Genomic DNA, 21,223 nt, shown 5'->3' with positions numbered 1-21,223 from the left:
CCCCCCGCTCCCCTGTCTGCCCTCGGCACAGTCCCTCCTGGGCTGTCACGGGTGTGCTGTGGGGCTGGGGGCAGAGTCCTGCTCCCCTCCGGGCGCTGTGCATCGCTGCTTTGGGGGGGTCCGTGCAGAGGGGGACCTTGTGCCAGCACGGGGCACTGCCTCCTTAGCCCAAGGGCCAGCCCCTCGAAAGGGGAACAGGGCGCGAGCAGGGTTAGGGTCATGTGCAAAGGGGGGGCAGCCTGGTCAGGGCGGATGCAGGGTGGCTTTGGGGTGCGGGGCCGACAGCGGGGCCGGCGGCAGCGTCGGCAGCCTTGTGCGCAGCGCCGGGGGGCTGCACACAGCTGCACAGGGATGAGAATAGCAAGTGCGGCTGGGTAGCTAGGGAACAGTTGCTATGGGAGCGGGCCGAGGAGGAGTTCTCACACTCGGAGGGGGCATCTTGGGGTAAAATCCAGGAACTTTCTGCAGCCGTGGAAGGAAGACAGGCAGGGTGGGGGGATGGGGACTGCCTGGGGATCGTCGCTCCCCCCGCACCGGCCAGGGATGCTCCTGCCGCCCCGCCGGCACTGCCTGGGCTGCGCACCCTGGCACGGAGGTGCGGGGGGTCACCGGCGAGTTAGTGGTGACTGTCACACGGGCAGCACAGCGCTGGGGGCAGAGCCGGGGCGTGGGCAGCCCGTGGCCGAGCCAGGAGCAGGGCGTGGAAGGGGCTCTGCCCGTCCCCAGCTGCCCCCTGCCCAGCGGTGCCCCAGCCCCGGAATTTGGGGGGTGCCTCATCCCCACCCCTGTCCTTGCTGGGGGGGGGGGGGGGGGGAGAGCAGCGTGTGGGTGAGGGGGGTCCTGGTGTACGGCGGGAGCCAGCGGGCCTGGGGCCCCACGGACACGGCGGGCCCTGGGTGAGCTCTGGGTGGGCACACACGGGCCCTGGGGTGCTGGGGGGGGGGGTCCTGGGCACTGCCCCGAGCCGTGGGGCTGTGGAGGCAGCGCCGGCACACGATTTTCAGGGGTGAAGGATGCTCTCAGCTGTTGCCTGGGCAACGGCTCCTCCTCCAGCCCACCATGTGGCTCGGGGAGCGCTCCCCCGCCTGCCTCCCCCCGCTGCCGTGGGGAAGGGGAAGGGGAAGGCAGCTCCCGGCCCCCGGCGCTGGCGGGGCCGGAGGCCCGGCTCCCCCCGCCCGCCCTCGCCCTGGCCTGGCGATGCCCGCGGGCCCCACCATGCCCCCCGCCTCTGCGTTACCCGCGCCCCGAGGGAGCACCCGAGCCCCCCTGCATGGCCACAGCCCCCTGCCCGCCGTGGGTGCTGCTCGGGCACCCCCACAACCACCGAGCCGGCGCTGCTGGGCTGCCGCGGCCGCGCTGTGAGGGCCGATCGCAGGAGGCGAGTTCCAGCGAGGTGAGTCGGGGCTGGAGCCAAGGGGGCCGGGGGGGGGGGGGGGGGCGGGACGCGGCCACCACGGCCCAGTTCCGAGCGAGGTGGCGGGGCTCGGCCGGCTGCCGGAGCCGCGCTGCTCGGCCGCGGCGGGAGCGGGCTGCCGGCGCCCGGTTTCCCCGGGTCGTCCCCTGGCCGGGATGGAGGAAGTCCTTCCGGCCGGGCCCCGGCGGAACAATGCGCCGTGTGTGCGGCCACCGCGGGCACCCGCCAGCCTGCCCACGGGGAGGAAGCGGCGGCAGGGTCACGGCCTGCGTGGGGCACCCCTGCCAGGCACCCGCGCCCGGCCACCCGCCCGGCCTCTGGCCCTGGCGCGGAGCGGGCGCTGCGGCCCCAGGGCTGGCACAGCTCTGCCCTGTGCCCGGGGCCCCGCTGCTCCTGGCGCAGCCCCGCGGCACCGGGGCGCAGCGGAGGCAGAGCGGCCACTCTCGCCCCCGGGGTGGGCACAGTCCCAAGGAGCCCACGGGGGGGGGGGGGGGGTGTCTCCCGTGGGGGCCGTGACCACCGGCCTCGGGCGCTCAGGGAACAGCTGGTGACACCCCCCCACCCCGACAGCAAATAGCGGGGGGAGCCCAGGGGTCCGCTGCGGGGCAAGAGCAGCCCCCCGAGGTGCGGGGTGCCCCCAGGGCAGCCCTCTGTGTCGCCCAGTGCCACCTCGGACCCTCGCTGTCCTCGGGGCCAGGCTGGCACCGCAGCCCGGCCCAGCCACGCGTCCCCCTGCGGTGCCCCGGCGGGCTGCGGCGGGGGACCCCTGCGGTCTCGCTGGCGGCTGAGCTGCCACGGGCCGCCGCCCCCTGAGGAGCTGCGGCGGGCACCGGGGAGCGTCTGGCCGGCACCCCACGGCCACCCGCAGGGCAATTGCGTGGCCAGCGGATGGGGGAGCCCGTGGCATCGCAGGGCCGTCACCCGCGGACCCCCGGCCCCCGCCCCGCGGGGCTCCCGCGGCTGTTCCCCGGGGTGGGTGGGGGGGTGGTTCCCGCGGCAGTGCCCGTTCCCCCCGCCCCCGTGCGGGGCCCCCGCCGGTAGCCCCCGCTCGGCAGCGGGTCCCGGGGCGGGGGTGCGGGGGGCCCGCCGGGTCCCGGGTCCCTCCCCGAGCCGAGGGCGGGGCGGAGCGGCGGGGCGGGAGCCCGGGCGGGGCGGCGCGCGGCGGCGGCGCGGGAGCGCTCACCGGAGACAAAGGCAGCGCCGGGAGCCGGCGGCGGCGCCGCGCACCGGGCGCGCACCGGGCCCCCCTCTCCCCCCGCCCCCCCCCCGCCGCCGCCGCCCTATGGAGCCGCCGCCGCCGCCCGCCGCCTGAGCCACGTGCGCCGCCGCCGCCGGTAACGGGAGCCGCGGTGGGAGCGGGCGCGGCGCCTCCGCCTGTTGCGCGGCGCGGAGGCAGCGGGGCCGGGGCGGGGGCGCGCGGGGCCGCCGCCACCGGCAGCCGGGGGCCGGGGCGGAGGCGCGCGGCGCGTAGCGGGGCGCGCGCCTCCGGTCCGTCCCCGGCGGGCGCGCGCTCCGGGGGAGGAGGAGGAGGAGGAGGAGGAGGAGGAGGGGGGGGGGGGGGCGCTGCCGCGCCCGGCACCGGGAGCGGGGAGGTCCCCGCCGGGGTGTCCCCCTCCCTCCCGCCGGAGGCACCGGGCGGGGATGCGACGCGGGCAGCGGGGCGCAGGCCGCGGCCGGGGGCAGCGGGGCGGCCCGGGGGTACCGGCGGGGCCCGGCTCGGCGGCTGCTCCCAGCCGGGCGGCCGGTCCGCTCCCCGCCTGGTGTGGGTGTCTCCCAGCCCGGCCCCGCGCCTCCCCCAGCCCGCACGTCCCCGGCCCCGGCAGCCCCGCTCCCCCCCGCACGCCTCGGCTGCAAACGCCCCCGGTCCTCAGGCGCGGCCAGCCCGCCCTGCCCCGGTTCCCGGTGTCCCCGCGGCCGTTACCCCCCGTGCTCGACCCACGGCCCTTCCCGCACGGTGCCCCCCCTCCCCGGGGATACCCAGGCTGCTGGCGGGGAGCCTGTTGCAGCCGGGGCCGGCGAGCTCTGCCCGCACCGAGCCGGCCTTAGCCGGGCAGCGGTGGCGGCTTGGGGTGCCCCAGCAAGGGGCACCCCCTCCCCAAAGACCCCCATCCCCACGCTGCCTCTGCCCCCGCTTTTGTCTGCGTGCCGGAGCAGCCCCCGCTGCCCACCGCGGCCCGCCGGAGCGTGGCCAGGGCTCCCCGGCCCCTTCCTTCCCCCATCCCTCCTTCCTTCCGGCTGGGCTCGGCCCTCCGGCCCCGCTGCCCTTCCCGCTGCCCCGCCAGCCTCCTCAGCACCGGTGGCCCCGGTCCCCTCAACCGGCAGCGTGGCCCTGCCCTGCAGGGCGGCCGGGGACCCCATGCCCCTTTGCCCTTTGCCGAGCAGAGGCAGGTGGGAGCGGTGGCACCTCTGCGGTCGCCCTGCCCTCGGCCGCCGCCGCACGGGTGCTCACCCTCCTCCTCGCTCCCCAGCAGCGAGCCCCTTCTCTCCCACACCATGATAATAATAATCCTCACGGGTGCTTATGTGCCTGCCTGCGAGCACCCATGGGTGCTGCTCCCCACTCACTGATGTACACAGCCCCCCTCCCCAGCACGCGCTGTCCCTGTTCAGTGCTTGGCTGGACGTGACTGAGCTGTCAGCCTGCCTAAAGGCAGGGACCTGGCAGGGGCAACGGCTCCCATTGCCACCAACCCCTTCCCTGCATCTCCGTGTTGGGGTGCCGCCATCCCCTGACCCTCCCTTGGTGGCCGTGAAGCCAGCAATGGCCACGGTGCACGTGCTCCCTCGAGCGCCACGTGCCGCAGGCAGCCAGCCGCCATTCCCGTGCATTCCTCCTCCTCCTTAGGGCACCCCGCTGTGCGGTGGTGTGGGGTGGCATGGGACCGAGCTGCCCGGACTCTGCAGCCGACCTGGGGTGCACTGGGTGGGCAGGAGGGGGGGATGCCAGTGGACACCCCGTGACCTCGAGGGCGTCGATGCCACGGGGCTGCAGCATCCATCTCCCGCCCCAGGGTGCCCAGCAGCGCTGTGGCGGGGTGCTGGGGGATGGTGCTGGTTCGCAGCCGTGGGGGCGATGGCGGGGGCGCGTGTGGGGCCAGGCACGGCTCCCCGCCGACTGCGGGCGCCGCTACGCATGTGGAGCGAGTCACCATGGGAACGGGGCGGCCACGTCCCCGCCACGCTCACACTCGCGTCTGTCTCGTTGCAGGGCCCCCTCCCCGGCGGCCCCCTCCCAGCGATGGGCAGCGGGACCCCGCCGGCCCCGTCCCCCCACCACCCGCCCCGCCGGCCCCCTGCCCCGCCGCCCACCCAGCGTACCCAGGCCTGACCCACCTGCTCCAGCCCCCCCCCCCGGCTGCATGGCGAGGATGGACCCCTGACGGCAGGCGCCCACGGGCCGGAGGAGACGCCGCCGGGCACGGCACAGGGAGATGCCCTCGGCGGCCCTGACAGCATCAGGTCCTGCCCTGGCCCTGCCGCCGCCCTGAGCATCCCGTCCCCCACCCCGAGGGCAGGGAGAGGCAGGGGCCTCCCCCCCGCCCCGGCGCTGGCAGCCAAGATGGTGATGTCCCAGGGCACCTACACCTTCCTCACCTGCTTCGCGGGCTTCTGGCTCATCTGGGGGCTCATCGTGCTGCTGTGCTGCTTCTGCAGCTACCTGCGGCGGCGGGTGAAACGGCAGCAGGAGGAGCGGCTGCGGGAGCAGAGCCTGCGCGCGCTGGAGCTGGAGCCACTGCACTACGAGGGTTACGGGGGCAGCCCCCCCGGCATCGCCATTCCCCACCGCCTCCGCCTCGAGCCCCACCATCATCACCCCCACCACATCCCGCCCCCCCGGCCTTGGAGCTGCCGGCATGGTAAGGAGCAGGGAGGGGCTCTCGGCGCCCCCGGAGCGCGCAGGCCTCCCCCTTTTTTTGGGGGGATACGGCACGAGAGCCAAGGTGCAGCACTGATGGCAGCGGGGGTCCGGGGGGGGCTTTGCCTTGCAGAGTCAGACCTGTCGAAGCCGCCGTGCTACGAAGAGGCGCTGCTGATGGCAGAGCCCCCCCCGCCATACAGCGAGGTGCTGATGGACACGCGGGGGCTCTACCGCAAAATCAACGCCCCCTTCCTGAGCCACGAGCGGCTGGAGAAGCAGGAGCAGCCCCCCAGCTACAAACCCCTTTTCCTGGATGCCGGCTACGGTTCGGCACTGCACCTGCCCCGCTCGGCCAGCCCTGGCCCTGCCTGCCCGGACCTTTACCTGCAGGCAGAGTGCTCCCCCCGCATGTTTCCCAGCTGGACGGACTCGGAGCTCAGCAGCAGGGACACCTACGAGCCGGGACCCTGGCACCTCCCGGTCTCCATGCCCCTCTTTGGCAGGACTACCGCTGTCTAACGGCGGCCCCAGTGGACCCCCGGACCTTGCCACGGGTGCCCCTCTGGCACCGGGAGGGGGGTGTGGGGGGGTGGTTTCGGTTGCCTGCGTCACCCCGGGGACACCCGCCCCGGCGCGGGCCATCACCGCCGGCGCGGAAGGGGCTGGTTCCCCGCCTGGCCCCCGCCGGCCCCCCCATGGCCGGGGGTGCTGGGGACCCGGACTCTGCTCTGTTTCTTAAATTTTTTGTTTGTTACAGTTTGAGAATAAAAGTTTGTGGCTCGGGTTTGCCTCCTGCCGGGCTGGTGTCGCAGGACCCCCCTCCCTGGGGCGGCGACAGCCCCCCCCCCCCGGCCCTCCCTGCCCCCCGCATCAGGCTGCAGCCCCCGTGGGAGTCGCTTTATTTATTAACAGACATGAGCACACCGCCGGTACAGAACTTGTGCTTTCCAAAAACAGTTACCGTAGGGGGGGAGAAGGGCCAAGCGGGGGCCAAGCGGGGGGGAAGGGGGCTCCCGGTGAGGAGGGAGTGGGGGGAGGGTAAAAGCCCCACACCAGCTCCGTGCCGGGGTTTGGGGGGGGGCACCGCCGGCCACAGCCTCGCCTCGGTCAGGTCACTTTATTGCCATATTCATTTATTATTATTATTATTATTATTCCTTTTTTTTTTTTTTGAACTCGTGCAAAGAATGGGGGGGCTCCCGGGGGGGGCACGAAGAGAACGAGGACCCCGACCCTCAGCCGGGCAGGGGATGCGAGCGTGCCCCCCCCCCCAAAAGGGGCGCTGGGGCAGCGGGGCGGGGACTGCTAAGGGGGGGCTGACACGGCTCCTACCGACAACTTAAAAAAAAGAGAAAGAGATGGGGGGGGGGGCTGTAAAAGATGCCCCGGGGCGGGGGCGCAGCGGGGCGGCCCCCCACCCGGAGGCCTCATCCTGCGGGGCCCCGGTGGGGCGAGGGGGGGGCCCGGCCCCCGACTGCGGCCCCCTCACGCCCCGCGCCGGCCGGGGCGAGCTGCCTGCGCCGGCAGCGGGGCCCGGGCTCACAGGGCCCCCCCGAAGCTCTCCTCCTCCTCGGGCAGGGGGTCCGTATCCCAGCACGTGATGTCGATCTCTGGGGGATGGGGGACGGGGGTCAGGGTGGAATGGGGGGGGCCCCACGGAGGGGGTCAGGGTGGAATGGGGTGCCCCATGGTGGGACAAACACACACACACACCCCCCCGGTCACTGTCCCCACTCACCTGGGGGCTTGTTGTAGAAGACGGGCTGGGGGGCTTTGGCTGACGGCTCCTCGGTGGGGGGCACCTCCTCCTCCTGGGACTGGCTGAAGTAGCCCTCGCTGGCCTGGGGGCGGGGGGGGGGAGGGGAGGGGGGGGCGGGGCAGGCGGTCAGGACCCCCCCAGCAGCCCCGTCACCCGCCTGACACCACCCCCCACCCCCCCCACCCCCCCCCAGCGATGCTCACCTGCTCCCCACGACCCGGCGTCCCATCCTTGGGGACCATCTCCCCGTTGGTGATGGGGGGGGTCTCTCGGCCCGGAGCGTCCTCCTGGGAGGCCCGCTGGCAGCCGAGCCCCCGGGGCTGGGTGTCCCCCCCGCCGGCCGCCGCCTCCTCCTCCTCCTCCTCCTCCTCCTGCTCCGCGTCGCAGAAGGTGGCGGGGGGCTCGGGCAGCTCGTCCAGGCTCAGCAGGGCCCCCTCGTCGGGCAGCGCAGCCGGGGGGCCCTCGGGGACGGGGGCGGCGGGCAGGGGCCAGGCAGCGGCGGGGGTGGCCCCGTCGCTCTGCCACAGGTCGATGAGGCTCTCGGGGTTGGGGGTCTCCCCAGGCTGGGGCTCGGCGGCCGCAGGTGGCGGGGAGGGCTCGGTGGGCTCCAGGGTCACCAGGTCCCCCAGGGCGTCACCCCCCGCTGTCCACGCCGGCCTGGGGCTGGGCTCGTCCCCCGGGGGCTCGGTGGCCTTGTCCTCGGGCCCCGGGAAGGGCCAGTGCTGCTCGGGGGCGGCTGGCCCGGGCTCCTGGGTGCTGGGGCTGGGGGACTCTGCAAGGCGGGGGGACAGCGGTCAGTGGGGACAGACCCCCTCATCCATGGCTGGGGGACGCTCAGGGACGGGCTGCAGCTGCGGGGGAGGCGGGGGGTGGGGGGGGGGGAAGTCCTTTGGGCTGGGCGCAGCGGGGAAATGCAGGGGTGGGTGAGAGTGGCTGGGCAGGGAGGGGACCGATGGCCCACACCACCCCGGGGGGGGGGGGGGGGCAAGGTGATCCTTTGGGGGGTGGGGGTGGCTGGGAGGCACAGGGCTGGTGGGAGGGACATAGAGGGGACGGATTGGGGTGCACTGGGCCAATGCAGAAGGGAAAGCTGGGATACACCAAGGGATGCAAAAGGGGCCAGTGGGGACGCAGCAGGGACATGGGGCCGGGGGGCGGGGGAAGGGGGTTGGCTGCAGCAGAGCTGGCTGGGATGTGCTGGGGATGCAGTGGGACAGTAAGGATGCAGCAACACTGGCAGGGACATACTGGGGGGTGGTGCACATAGGGCAGGGTCGCATTGGGGGATGCAGCAGAGACAGCAGGGATGCACTGGGGTGATGCTGCAGAGATGGAGGGCCTGTACGGAGAGGGGGGATGCACTGGCTGGGGCAATGCACTGGAGATGCATGGAGGAGGGGGTGCAGCAGAGACAGCAGGGATGCACTGGTGTTGGAAAATGCACTGGAGACGGCAGGGATGCAACAATGATGGTGGGGAAGCACTAGGGGGATGCAGCAGAGACGGTGGCGATGCACTGGCGCGGAGCAGCAAATACGGCGGGGATGCGCTGGGGGACACAGCAGAGACGGCAGGGGCTAGGCCAAGGAATGCAGATGGGACAGCATGGATGCATTGAGTGGTGCAAGGGAGGTTGGCAGGGCTGCAGCATCAGGGCTGCATTGGGGCTGCAGCGGAGGATGCAGCGGGGGCTGCAGAGGAGGCAAGGGGGGGCTGCAGCGGGGGCTGCAGAGGAGGCGACAGGGGCTGCAGCGGGGGGATATGCTGCGGGGAACTGCAGAGATGTGCCCAGGCAGCCCCAGGCAGGGGCAGGCAGTGAGAGCCCTGCGCCCACCTTTGGGCGTTGCTGGCGTCTCGTCGCCCGAGGCACGGGTGCCCGGCTCGCCCAGCAGCGTGGCGGCCGGGCTGGACTCGCAGGGGCTGCAGCCCGCTGCCGAGGCCTTGCGGTAGGCGTCCGAGTGGCTGCCTGCAGACAAGGGAGACGGGGTGGTGTGGGGGGGCTGCCCACATCGGGGGGGAGCCAGCACCCCAGCACCGCCCCTGCTCCTGCCCTGTGCCAACCCAGCCACGAGCTGACAAATGCACATCACCATGTACCTGGCACCGTGTCGTGCCCTCCTGCGATGGCAGGACAGAGGCAACCAGGGGTGCAGCAACCACTGTGCCACCCCCGCGGGCATTCCCACCGGCCCCACGCAGTCACAGCCCCCGCATCTGCCAGGTATGGGGACAGGCAGCCCCGTACCTGCTGCGGCACATGCCGGCCCTACCCACGCATCGCCCAGCTGGGCCCTGGCACAGCCTCTCCTCTGCAGGCACAGCTCTGTGCTCCACTACCCCCTGGCCAGGGGGCACAGCCCCACATGGCCCCAGGCACTGCCTGGCTCCTTCTGCCCCACGGGCACAGCCTCACACACTCCTGTGCGGAAAAGGCACAGCCTTTTCCATCCCGCACTGCCGCATGGGCACAGTCCTGTGTGGTCCAGGGCACAGCTTGCCCTGTCCCCTTCTGCCCCATGGGCACAGCCAGACACACCTCACAGGCACAGCCTGCCCCATCTCCGTCTGCCCATGAGCAGAGCCTGCCCTGTGCCCCCTTATCCCACGGGCACAGCCTGCTCCATCCCATGGCAGCGCATCATCTCTCCAGGAACAGCTCTGCCCTGTCCCCGTCTGTCCCACGGGCACTGCCTGCCTGGTGCCCCCTCCCCGTACCACAGGCACAACTGGCCCCACAGGCGCAGGGTGCCACATTGCCCCCACCCCGGGGGGACGGTGTCCACCATGGGGCCAGCCCCAGCCAGGGCGTTTAGGGTGCCCATGGGTGCAGGCGCAGCCCCCATTTGGGTGGCTGTCCCCTTGGGGTGCCCATGGGAGGGGCACTGCCTCTGCCGTTGGTCCCGTGGCTCCGTCCTCACGCCCCCCGGGCCGGTGTGCTGTGGGGCTGGGGTGGGCTGTGGGGTGGCCGCCCACGGCTTAGCCCCCCGGAGCTGTGCACCTGGGGGCTCCCAGCTACCTACATGGGAAGAAAGAGGAGAGATTTGGGGTGCGGTGGCAGGTGATATAGGGGAAGGGGGTCCGCGGGGGGGAGGAGGAAGAGGAGGAGGAAGAAGGCGGTCCACTGTCAGCTGTCTTTATGAAAGGACAGTGCAGACGACCTGCCGAGAGAAAGACAGACAGACAGACGGACGAAGAGAGAGAGAGCAAAGAGATGGGTCAGTCCCTGCTCAGCACGGTCATGGCGGGGCCAGGGCACCAGGGCACCAGGATGGGAGGAGGGTGGGATGGGAGGCAGCACCAACAGTGGGACAGGCAGATGGCGGGACAGGAGGACGGAAAGACAGCAGGACAGACAGAGAGGAGGCAGCATTAAGTGGCCAGGTGGGAAGAGAGGCCAGACACGGCCATGGGGCCAACTATCTGCTCAGGCACAGCACGGCCCCACAGCACAGCCCCACAGCATGAACCCACAGCACGGCTCCACAGTTTGGCCACAACACACAGCCCACAGCATGACCCACGGCACAGCCCCACAGTATTGCCCCAAGGCACAACCCCACAGCACAGCCTCACGGCACAGCCCATGGCATGACCCCACAGTAAGGAGACACATCACAGGCCCCCCCGACACAGCCCCATGGCACAGCCCCCCCAGCACAGCACCCCAGCACTTCCTCCAGTGCAGCCCCATAATGTGGCCCCCATGGTTAGAGGTGCCCACCAGGACAGCCAGCCCCTGCCCTAGAGCCACAAGGAGAGTCCCAAGGCTGGACCCCAGACTGTGGGGCAGCCCAGCTTCCCCATGGGACACCCCCTGCCAGGTCACCCCCATCCCATGGCCTGCAGGGACAGCCCCACTGCCATGGCCAGAGACCTGCTGGCATCACCCCAACCCAAAAGCAGGGTGTCCTGCACCGCCCCAGGCACCCACCCTGGCAGTGGGGACCCTTGCTGGGACAGGCACGCCATGGGGCATGGGGGTGCCCCACACCCGCCCCACTCACTCCTGCCCCATTTAGCTGATCCTGTGGGAAGGGTTTCCTTCCCAAGCCACACCGGACCCCCGGCTGCCACCCCAGCTGCACCCGGACCACGCTGCTACCCTGGCTGCTGGCGTGGTACCGTGGCGGGTGGGCGGACGATACCTGAGCGAGCAGGGAGCAGGATGCACCCCCCCCTCGCAGATGACCTCCCACTGGCATCCAGCCCTAGCCCCTGCCAAGCTGCCCCAGCGGCAGGGGCCACAAGGTGTGGTGGTGGTGACGGTGGTCGTGCAGCAGAGCAGGATGACCCCCTGCCATCCTCATGCCCCTGGCACCTGCCATCACGGCACCAGGGACGGCAGAGGGGACGCCGCCTCCCCACATTACAGCCCTGGTGCCCCCAGATCCTGCTGAGACCTGCTGAACTGCGGGGAGTCCCAGCAGTGCTGCACTCACCTGCTCGGCAGCCTACAGACCCCCCCAGTGCCCCCAGTCCCCCCCCCCCCAGCCCCTCACCTATCCTGTGGCTGCCCGGCGAGACGGCGTCGCTGCTGCCCGATGCCACCCGCTCCTGCTGCTTGAAGAAGTCCCGGGGGTTGTCGGGCCGCTGAGCAATGATGGCAGCAGCCTCCTGCAGGGACGGGGGAGGCTGAGACCCACCGCCCCGGTGGCGTGGGGCTGTGGGACCACCCCCCATGCACCCCCCGGCTGGGTCCCCGTCCAGCATGGGCATGGCTGGCTGGGGAGTGAGGACCAGCACTGGGCACGGCCACTGCCGCCACACTCACCTCGACCTCCGACTCTGATTTCCTGAGCTGCTGCCTGTCGTCCTCCTCTTGCTGCTCCCCCTGGGAAGAGATGCGGCGTCACCCCCTGGCCCCAGCACACTGCGGGGGCCCAGCTGGGAAAAGCCCTTCCCTGGGGGGGCAGCGCCAGGCAGCAGCTCCTGCTCCGAGCATAGCCCCATGCCCACCACGGCACTTACAAAGATGGACTGCTCCTTCAGGCGCTGCCGGGCCTCCTCCGCCTCCATGCTCTGCTGCTTCCGCCTGCAATGGGGGCACAGGAGAGGGGCTGGGCACCGGCTCCTGCCAGCCCCTGTCTGCCAGCCCCTGCCCAACTCGGTCCTTGGTGGAGATGAACACCCATGCGCCCACCCAGCCGCTCACAGCACGTGCGCAACCATCCTCTGTGTGTGACCACCCCACATCTCACGGGACGCAGCCCCCGCCCACCAGGCCCCCGCCGTGCCTGTGCTCCTCGATCTGCTCCTCCCGCTCCCGGTAGCGCCGCTCCCGCTCCTCCTGCTCCAGCCGCTCCTGCTCCATCCGCTCCTGCTCGAACCGCAGCCGGGCGTCCAGGGCCTTTTTCCGCTCCTCCTCCTTACGCAATTCCTCCTCTTTCTGGTGGAGGGGGAGGGATGAAGGACGGGGCTGCCTGTCAGCCCACCAGCGCCTCGCCCCACTCCCCAGGGGCCATCGGCTGCCCCCCCCCATACCCCACCTTGGCCTGTTCCCAGAACTGCTCCCGGTTAAGCCGCTTCATCTCCACGGTGGCATCGGTTTTCTGGTAAGTGGTGCCCTGGGACGGAGGAGAGGCGGGGGGGGCGGAGGGGCTGGGATCAGCGAGGGGGAATAACAGTAAGTGGCACACGGGGTGATGGGCTGCGGCAGACAGGAGCCCCGGGCGGGAGGGATGCCCCGCGCCCGCTGCCATCGCCATCGCTGCCACGGGGACATTACCACGGGCTCGGCGTTCTCGTCCTCCCGCAGCCGCAGGCGGTGCAGCACCGGGCTGGAGACGCGGGCCAGCCCGTTGGAGAGCCGCTGCCCGATGGCCCCCGGGTCGATGTCCTCCACGCTGCTGGCGTTGACAATGACATCCACACCCTGAGGGGGGGCGAGCGGCCGTCAGACACCGGGGTCGGTGCCCCGGCAGCGTTGTCCCCCCTCCCCAGCGTCACCCACCTGGAAGAACTCGGCGATCTTGGCCACGTGACTGGCGCAGGCACATTTGCGGGCGTCCGGCACGTCCTCGCCCACCTGCGGCAGCCGGGGAGGGGCTGAGCCAGGGAGGGGCGGTGGGGTGACCCCCACCCCGCTGTGACCACCATGGGGCAGCGGGACCATGGGGCACCCACCGTCCTCCCAGCCACCACGGGCTCCTCCCTCGCACCCATGCCCCTGCCAACACTGCAGCCCCGGTGGGCATGGCCCCTCCCCAGCATGCCCCCCCCCACACTCACCCAGTTGACGAGGACATATTTAGGGAGCACAGCCTGGGGGTCCTTGACGCTGCAGAAGCCATACATCACCTTCTGGATCTCAAAGTGGCCAGAAAGCTCCAGCAAACCCCCACCTGGCACAGCACCATCAGCCCACGTCCACTCGGCACTGGGATGGGTGCCAGGGAAAACGCCAGCAGAGCTGAGCCGGCTGCGGGGACAGAGGACCTTACCTCCTGATGCTGCCAGCTTCAGGTCATCAGAGCCATCCTCGTACGTGTAGAGGGCCCTGGGGAGACAGTGTGGGTGAGCCACGGCTGGGGGAGCATGGGGCGTCCCTTCCCATCCTGCTAACACTGAGGTCAGGGCAGGTCCCGGGGGACCGGCGAGGTGTCCCCAAGCTGCCACACAGCCACCCCAACCCCTTGCCCATTGCCACCACGAGGGGCCAGGCTGCCAGGCAGGGCAGGTAGGACTGTGGGCAGGGCCTATTCCCCTCCCTGCCAGCTGGCAGCTGTGGGGCAGGGTCCCAATGTTGGGGACAGAGGGATCACTTGGGCACGGGGACCAGCTGGGCGATGCCACCCACAGGCTGCTGTGCCATGCTGCAAGCCACCGTGGCCTCGCAGCTCCTTGCCCGTCCATCCCTGTCCCCCCCGACCCCACCAGTTATCAGCCAGCACTGGGGACAGCCCCGTGCCCCGACCGGGAACTCAGGGCTGCTCACGTGCCTGGCTGCGTGAGCTGCTGGCCCGGCAGGCACCAGGCCGGGGGAGGACACTGGAGCACCAGCAGCAGCAAATCAATGTGCCGCCGGGGTGTGATGGGGCCGTCATGGAGACTGTTCCTTGGAAACCATTCCCGGCGGATGGGAAACCCCCTCTCACTCCTGCCGCGCCCCAGCCAGCCCCCCCGGGGCTCCACAGGGACCCCCGCCAGCCTGCACCTCCCCAGAGGCGTGCAGCCAGCTATGGAGGGGGGAGAGGACGCTTGCTGAATCGGTCCAGAGCGGGTGGGCGAGGGGATGGATGCTGCTAGGCAACCAGCATCCTCCGTCACCATGGCAACCCCCCATCCCAGCTGGGATGCAGCTCGCCCGATGACGAGGTGATTAGCGGAGGGGAGCGGGGGAGGCAGGCAGGCAGCGGGGACCTGCCGGGGCCTGGCAGGCACCCAAACCTGCCTGCCACCGTCACGCGCTGCACCCAGAAAGCTGGGGCCGCCCGTGCCGGACACCCCCCCATTCCCTGCACCGGGGCGGGCGGGCGGCTCTGCCGATCGGCATTCAGCTGGCGGCGCCTGCACAGTGCTTGCTGGAGCACCAAAATCCCCGCGGTGCCAGGCAGAACCATCCTCACCCCAGCTTGCAGCTTCCAGACGGAGGCTGGGCTTGGGGATGGGAATCGGGGGGCCCCTACATGCAGACCCCCAGAGCCCCCCCAAACCGGCGCCGTGGCTGCACCCCAGGAGCTGAAAAACAAGGGGAAGCCAGGCGGGTGCCTAACATGGAGGGGGGCCTCCCTCCCCCCCCCAGCACCCACCATCCCCTGAGCCCCCGGCAGCGAGCCGCAGATAATTGCACCAACAAGATTGACTTTAATCCGCACATCCCGATCCCGCTAATCGGCCGGCCCAGCCGGCGCCGGCTCCCAGCCTGGAGACGGCAAAGCAGCTGCGAAGCGCCGGCTGCGATGCCTGCGCCGGGGAAGGGCGGCAAATGTGGCCCCTGCCTGCAACCGCAAGCCTGGCCTGGGGGACCTGCTGTGATCCCCCAGGAATGGGGGTGGATGGCAGCAGTTTGGGGAAGTCCAGGGCTGCAGGCAGGGGTTGGGGGCTCGCAGCATGGGATGCAGCTGGCTGCAGAGGGGAGGAAACAAGTAGGGCAGAGCCCAGGTGTCGCTGCCTGGGGAGCCTGTGGGTGCTGGGGGAACCCACTGCCTGCTCTTGCCCCGCCCCTGGGACCCAAGCGTGGTGCTGCTGTCTGCACCCAGGGGTGCTTCCTGGCAAGGTCCCGTCACCCTGGGCACTCCTGCAGAAACAGAGCCCTGCCCTGAGTGCAGCCTAGTCGCACGGCCTGACCCCATGCCAGGATGGAGGATCCGGAGGTTTCCAGTCTGGGGGACAGCGGGGGCCATGCTGGGGCCAGCAGCATCCCTGGGGGTGTCCTCAGGGACCCACAGCCCAACAGCATCACCATGAGCCCCAGCAGCAGGGACCAGCCGTGCCACAGTGGGTGCAGGCAGCATCATGCATCGCTTAGCCCCTTCCATGGGCTTTAATCCCTCCACCCAGCCCATACAGCCCCATCCCACCCCCTGGGCTCTGGGCACCCATGGGTGAGGTGCCCTGTGCAGTCCAGGGAGGAGGACTCCCCACAGCCAGGGGACTCCAGTGAGGATCCCCCATCACCCCGCCAAGGGGACAGCAGCCCCTCTGCCCTCGCACGGCCCCATCGCTCACTGAAGCAGGCAGACCAGCACCCATGGGTGCCAGCACCCACAGCGCCCTCACCCAGGGCATCCGCTGCTGCCTGCCCCCCACACTGTGGCCGAGGTGGGGGAGCATCGCCCCAGCCTGCCTTGCCCCAGCCCGGGCACATGTGTTTCCAATGTGGCTGGGAGCTCCAGGGAGTCAGCATGCTCAGAAAGCAGCACCAAATTCCTTTCCGATCAAGTAATGGGCCCCAGCAGCCTCCGCGGGGCCGGGCAGGGGGAGGGGACGCTCGGACCCTCCAGGACCGGGCTTGGGGCGGGGGGAATCCCAGACTAAACACAGGGATCCCGGCCGGGCGAGAGCGCGGCATCCCCTGGCACCAGCCCAGGGCTGGGCTCCGGCGCAGCGTCCTCACAGCCCCTGGCTCAGCCAGGCTGGGTCACTGCCAGAGGATGGTCCCCATCACCCCTGCCCAATTCAGCCCCTGAGCATCACCCCTCGTCCCACACCCGGCCGCTGGGCCCTGCAGCGGGGATGCTGCTCCCACTGGCACCGAGTGCCAGGCACCCCCAGTGACCACGGGATGGAGGAGCTGGGGACAACGGGGCAAGCTCAGTCCTGAGGTTAGGGATGGCGGGGGCTCGCTGCCTGGCCGGGCTCAGTGCTGGGGGGGGGGGGGGCAGCCCCAGCGCTTGCCTTCCCGGGAACCATTTCTGCTGCTCTCAGCAGCTTTGGCAGGGAGGGCTCCTTTGCAGCGGATGCCGGGAAGCAAGATGTACCCAGGGCTGACAGCTGCCTCCTGGCCGGCAACACTTACCGCGCTCGCCCACGGCACCCTTGGGCTGGCGGCAGGACCGCGGGGCTCCCCGGAGACCCAGGGCTGGCGGGGAGCGGGACCTGAACAGGCCCACACAGCCCGGAGGGCTCCCAGCCCTGCCCTGAGAGCAGGGACCCGGCTAAAGAGCAGCGTGCATCCCGGCTCGGGGGTGGGTGCACCCTGTCTGGGGGGTGGGTGCACGGTAGGCACCCTGGCCAGAGAGCAGCAGGCATCCAGCACCCTGGCTCTGCCCAGAGAGCTGCACCCCAGGGTGCCGGCAGCATCCCCCCATACACAGCACAGGCACCCCAGGGGGCAAGGAGGGGGTCGCAGGGGCAGCTGGCCCCAGCCAGCCCTCGGGCACCCGGGTGGGGCTGGGAGATGCAGGTGGGCGCTGGGAGAATGGGGGGTGGTGGGGAGATGCTCCTTGCGGGCTCCTGCGCCGGCTGCGGTGGGGTCTGGATCCGGCTGGGCCCCAGCGCCCGCAGCACGGGGTGCCCAGCACTGGGGGTGCAGGCAGGGCAGGGCAGCCCGGGGGGTCCCGCCGGGGGAGGCCACCCCCCACCCCGAGCCCGCAGAAGCCCCAGCCCGGCGGGACAGTCCCGGGCCGACGCACCGCGGCCCCCCGGGGATAGGGTACCCCGGGAGCTGGGGGGAATGGGGGCAACGGGGCCAGTGGGGGGATACCCGGGTCCCCCGCGGCCGCAGGCCTCGCTCCGCCGGGGCAGAGGTGCCGCCCGCTGCCGGGGCACCGCCAGGGCCGGCCGGGAGCGGGGCCGGGCTGGGGGCGCCCCGATTCCGCCCCCCCCCCCCCCCGGCGCCCCTGACCGCGGCTCCGGCTCCAGACAATAGCGAGGGACCCGGGGCCGGGCCCAGCACCGGGGGGGCCCCGGGCCCTCCCCGCCGCCCGCGGACCCCCCCCCCCCCCCCCCCCCCGCTCCCCGCGCTCGTTGCCCGGCGGGGGGGGGGTCGGCTCGGGCCGTGCCGGGGGCTCCCGGGGGCGGCGGGTCCCGGCGCTCGCACGTGCCGGCCCGGCGCAGACAAAGCGGGGACCGCGCCCCGGCCCGGTGCGGCGGCAGCGGCGGCGGCGGGCAGGTGCGGGCACCGGGGGCGGCGGGCCGGGCACACACACACACACACCCCCCCCCCCCGCCGCCCCGCCCGCCTTTGTGTGCCCGGGCTCCCGGCACCGCGGGCCCGGGGCGGCGGGGGGCGCAGCGCGGGGCGCGGCCGGTGCTACCGGGCGGCTCCGTGCACAAAGGGCGGCGGCGGCGGCGGCGGCGGCGGCGGCGGCGGCGGCGGGGACAAAGGGGCGGCGGCGGCGGCGGGCGCGCTCACCAGTCGGTGGGGCTGTCCTCGCCGATCACGTCCTGGTAGGAGGCGAGCAGCTCCAGGCGGTGCGCCGCGAAGCCGACGCCAGCCATGGCGGGGCCGGGATGCTGCCGGGGGGACCGGAGGGACCGGCCGCCTGCCCGCCTCCGAGACACTGCCGCAGCGGCCGGGCGGAGGGGCGAGCGGCGGGGAGGCTCCGCCCGCCGCCGCGCCCGGTCCTAGCGCCGCGAACGGCGCCCCCCCCCCCCCCCTCCGCCCCCCCAGCCCGGCCCCCGCCCCCGCCCCGGCCCCCGCCGCGCCCCCGGGGCACCCCCGGGGCACCCCGCCGGCCGCGCCGCCGGGCACCGCGCCGGGACCCCCGGGGTGCGGACAGCATCTCCCCCGCCCCGGGCTGCCCCCGCACACGGCTCGCCCCCGGGATCCTGCCTCCCCGGGACCCGCAGCCTGGGCTCTGCTCTGCCCCCGCAAACCCACACCCCGGGTCATCCCCTGCCCCAGGGACCCTGAACCCCGGAAGCCTGCACCCCGGCGCAGCTCCCTCCTGGGAACCCGCACCCCGGGTGCTTCTGCACCCTGGGCTCTCCTCTGCCCTAGGGACCGGCGTCCTGTGCCACCCCCTCCTGGGGACCCTGCCCCCTGGGGACTTCGCATGGTGGGAGCTCCTCTGCACCCCAGACCCTCCCCTGCCCCATGTCCCCTCCACCCTGGGCACATGGTGCACCGGGAGCCCTCAGACCTCAGCTCCCCCCCGCCCCAAGACGCTGTGCCCTGAGGTTTCCGCTCCAAGGACACCACACCATGGGCTCTGCCCCACGCACCCAGCCGTGCCATCCCTGCTGCCCCAGGTGTCAGTGGGTGCAGCCTTTGTGGGAGCCCTTTTGCTTTTTCCCCCATCCTCGCCACTCCCAACCCCCCCCGCTCCCCTCAGGACCCTGCCAGACTGTGCATGACGGCACCTTTTCCAGGAGGTTTTGCCTCCCTGTGAACCCACCAAGGTGGGTTTGCATTGACCAGCGCAGGGCTCTGCGGGGGGTCCCAGGTGGGTCCATGTGCTCCTGCCGGCGCAGGCAGCATCACCCTGTCCCCCCCGCCCCCCCCAACCCCCAGCACTGCCCGCATCCCAGACCAGAACTGTGCTGAAGGGGTCTCTGTGCCAGAGCGATAGCAGGGAGCATACAGGGCCTGATCCCCGCAGGCTGAGGTTGATGCCAGTGTGGCCCTTCTCAAACCGAGCCCTTCAGAGCAGCCTGTGGATGAGCCCCCTGGGCTCAGTGGGACACGGGGCAGGGTACCGTGGGCCCTGCCTGTGCTGCCTGCTCCCCCACGCCTGCACGCCCTCCTTGCACCAGCATTTCCGAGCCAGGCCAGCGCCGGAGCCGCCCTAAGAGGCTGCAAGAGTTTGGGAGCAGCTGCAGAGCAGCTGCCGGGGCCAATGTGGGGGCCGGGGCTGCGGCCAGCGCCCTGTGAGCGGCTCAGCTGGCTTTGGGGGTGGATGTGGTGGGACCCCCGCTCAGGGACATGGTGGGAGCCCTGAGCCTGCCGCCGCCAGGCTTTGTTCTCGGAGCAGCGCGGCCGCGGCCCCTCCCCAGGCTCCACCTCCGCAGCCCACCCGAGACCCTCCTTCCGCTGCCTGTGCACAAGCCCCTCACATGGTGCGCAGAGCTGGTGGGCAAGAGCTGGTCTCAGCAAAGCACGGAGGCACCTTGGGTGGTCAGGCGTCATCGTTAGGGACCAGAGGCAACAAGGCGCCGACCAGAAGGGGCTGAGCTCCCAGTGGGTGCAGGCCTTGCAGCAGCACAAGGGAGATGCTCGGCTCTTCCTCGGGGAGAGGCAGGCTGGCTGCAGCACCGCAGCTCTGCCCTGGCCCTGCTCCAAGGCCGGGTACCCCGGGGCTGAGCTGGCAGAACCAGTTCCCAGGCCGTGCTACCCCAGCAGGCTCCGTCCCACACGGCTGCCTCCCCCTGCCCCTTCCCTGCCCTCCGCTCACGGGTTGCTGTCCTGCCTGAGCCAGGGCCGGCTTGGTGGCTGCTCACGTGGGGCCACAGTCGCCTCAGCTTCCCCTGCGTCTCCCCTGACCTTGGCTGCACAGCTGGGACGCACGCTCGGGCGCTTACCACATCCCTGCTCGTCCTGGCCCTGCCAGGCAGGTGCCAGCTGTTTCTGTCCCTTTTTGCAGCCATGTCCGGCTGCTCCGCGGTGTGACCGTCCCATTGCCCACATGTGCCCCAGCCTGAGCACCCAGCCCAGCCCCAGCGTGCCTCCATCACTCCCACTTTCCCCTCCCCGTCTTTGATGGGGTTTTGCACTCCTGCAGCTGGCACTGGGGAGTGTGGCACCACAGCCACAGGTCAGCTCTGGGTGATGCCGGGAGGCATTCGGCCTCCTGCAGCCAGCTCCTGGCCCCAGCAGAACCTTCCAGTAGATTAGCAAGACAATTTTCCTTACAATTGCTCATCATGGTAAGAGCTGCAATTATTAATGACCGTTCCAGCTGCCAGAGCGGGAGGAGCAGCTCTTCCCCACACCCGCTGCCCTCAAGCCCGTTCCAGCCGGAGGTGCCGGCGCTGCCTCGCACCCGTCCTTTGGGACGGCAGCTGCATCGCATGAGCAAATGCTTGGCTGCCCTACGATGGAGCACGCCCAGAGCTGGTGCACGTGGCCCACGCGTGCCCCTGACTTCTTGTCCCCTGTGCAGGACTCAGGGCCAAGGCACAGCAGGGACTGGGGGACACTGCCGGGTAAGCGGGGAACCCCCCTACAGCATTGGCCATCTGCCCCATTTCCTCTTGCTGCAGCTTTGCCTCCTGGATTAATTACCGCCTCTGTTAGCAGTCCTGCCTGCTACGAAGAGAGAGGGACAACCCAGGCGACATGAGGGGTCCAGCCCAGGCTGACACAGGCAGAGGAGGAGAAATCCAAGGTGAAGATTTCCCTCAGAAAGCTGGAGGGAGCTGAGTCGGGCCCCGGGGGGAGTGGGGCGAGGGCTGAGTGTGACCTTCCCAGCCGGCCGCACCTCGCTCGGCGAAACCGCAGGTCCCAAGACAGCCAGCACTTGCAGAGAAGTGTTTATTAAAGGCACTAAAAGCACCGTGGCTACATCAGCGGCAGTCCAACCGGAGAGTGTGGGTTTGGGAGAAGCATTTACAGGCCTGGGACAGTAGTGGCAGGCGCTCTTTGGTAGAAAGCCGTTCCCAAGCCTTGCGGGAGCCCGCTGGCCTGCTCACCATCAGCACATGCTGCTAGCCCGCGGCTGGGGCAGGCTTGGCATGCTGCCCGGCTTCCCGGCATGGCCAGGCTGGGGGTGCTGCCGCATGCCAGCCCCAGGAGAGCAGCAGGCCAGCCGGGTGGGGGGACATGGGGCACAGACCCCCCAGCATGCAGCCAGGGTAGGAAGCCACCGCA

General features: G+C 71.4%; 2 protein-coding genes across 3 annotated transcripts; one reads left to right on the top strand and one right to left on the bottom strand.

Annotated features, from left to right (window-relative positions):
- The first annotated feature begins 4,973 nt into the window (after positions 1 to 4,973).
- On the top strand, positions 4,974 to 5,792 carry PRR7 (proline rich 7, synaptic). Its single transcript, XM_075715768.1, has 2 exons — positions 4,974 to 5,271; positions 5,404 to 5,792. The coding sequence occupies exons 1-2, from the start codon at positions 4,974 to 4,976 to the stop codon at positions 5,790 to 5,792; spliced, it is 687 nt and encodes a 228-aa protein (XP_075571883.1).
- Positions 5,793 to 6,812: 1,020 nt separating this feature from the next.
- Positions 6,813 to 17,913, bottom strand: DBN1 (drebrin 1). 2 transcript variants are annotated; one of them, XM_075715346.1, is made up of 15 exons: positions 17,828 to 17,913; positions 13,473 to 13,528; positions 13,261 to 13,373; positions 12,983 to 13,057; positions 12,758 to 12,904; positions 12,519 to 12,596; positions 12,267 to 12,418; positions 12,001 to 12,064; positions 11,804 to 11,863; positions 11,532 to 11,646; positions 10,053 to 10,190; positions 8,867 to 8,998; positions 7,236 to 7,804; positions 7,012 to 7,114; positions 6,813 to 6,883 (listed from the first exon to the last, which is right to left on the bottom strand). In XM_075715346.1, the coding sequence occupies exons 1-15, from the start codon at positions 17,911 to 17,913 to the stop codon at positions 6,813 to 6,815; spliced, it is 1,959 nt and encodes a 652-aa protein (XP_075571461.1). The 2 variants fall into 2 exon arrangements, with proteins under 2 accessions (XP_075571461.1, XP_075571462.1); XM_075715347.1 differs by lacking the exon at positions 10,053 to 10,190.
- Between the last annotated feature and the right edge of the window lie 3,310 nt (positions 17,914 to 21,223).

The sequence above is a fragment of the Pelecanus crispus genome, chromosome 8 (assembly GCF_030463565.1).
Source record: "Pelecanus crispus isolate bPelCri1 chromosome 8, bPelCri1.pri, whole genome shotgun sequence".
Lineage (NCBI taxonomy): Eukaryota > Metazoa > Chordata > Aves > Pelecaniformes > Pelecanidae > Pelecanus > Pelecanus crispus.
The sequence above is the reverse complement of the archived record's forward strand: the minus strand, read 5'-3'. Positions and strand labels throughout refer to the sequence as shown.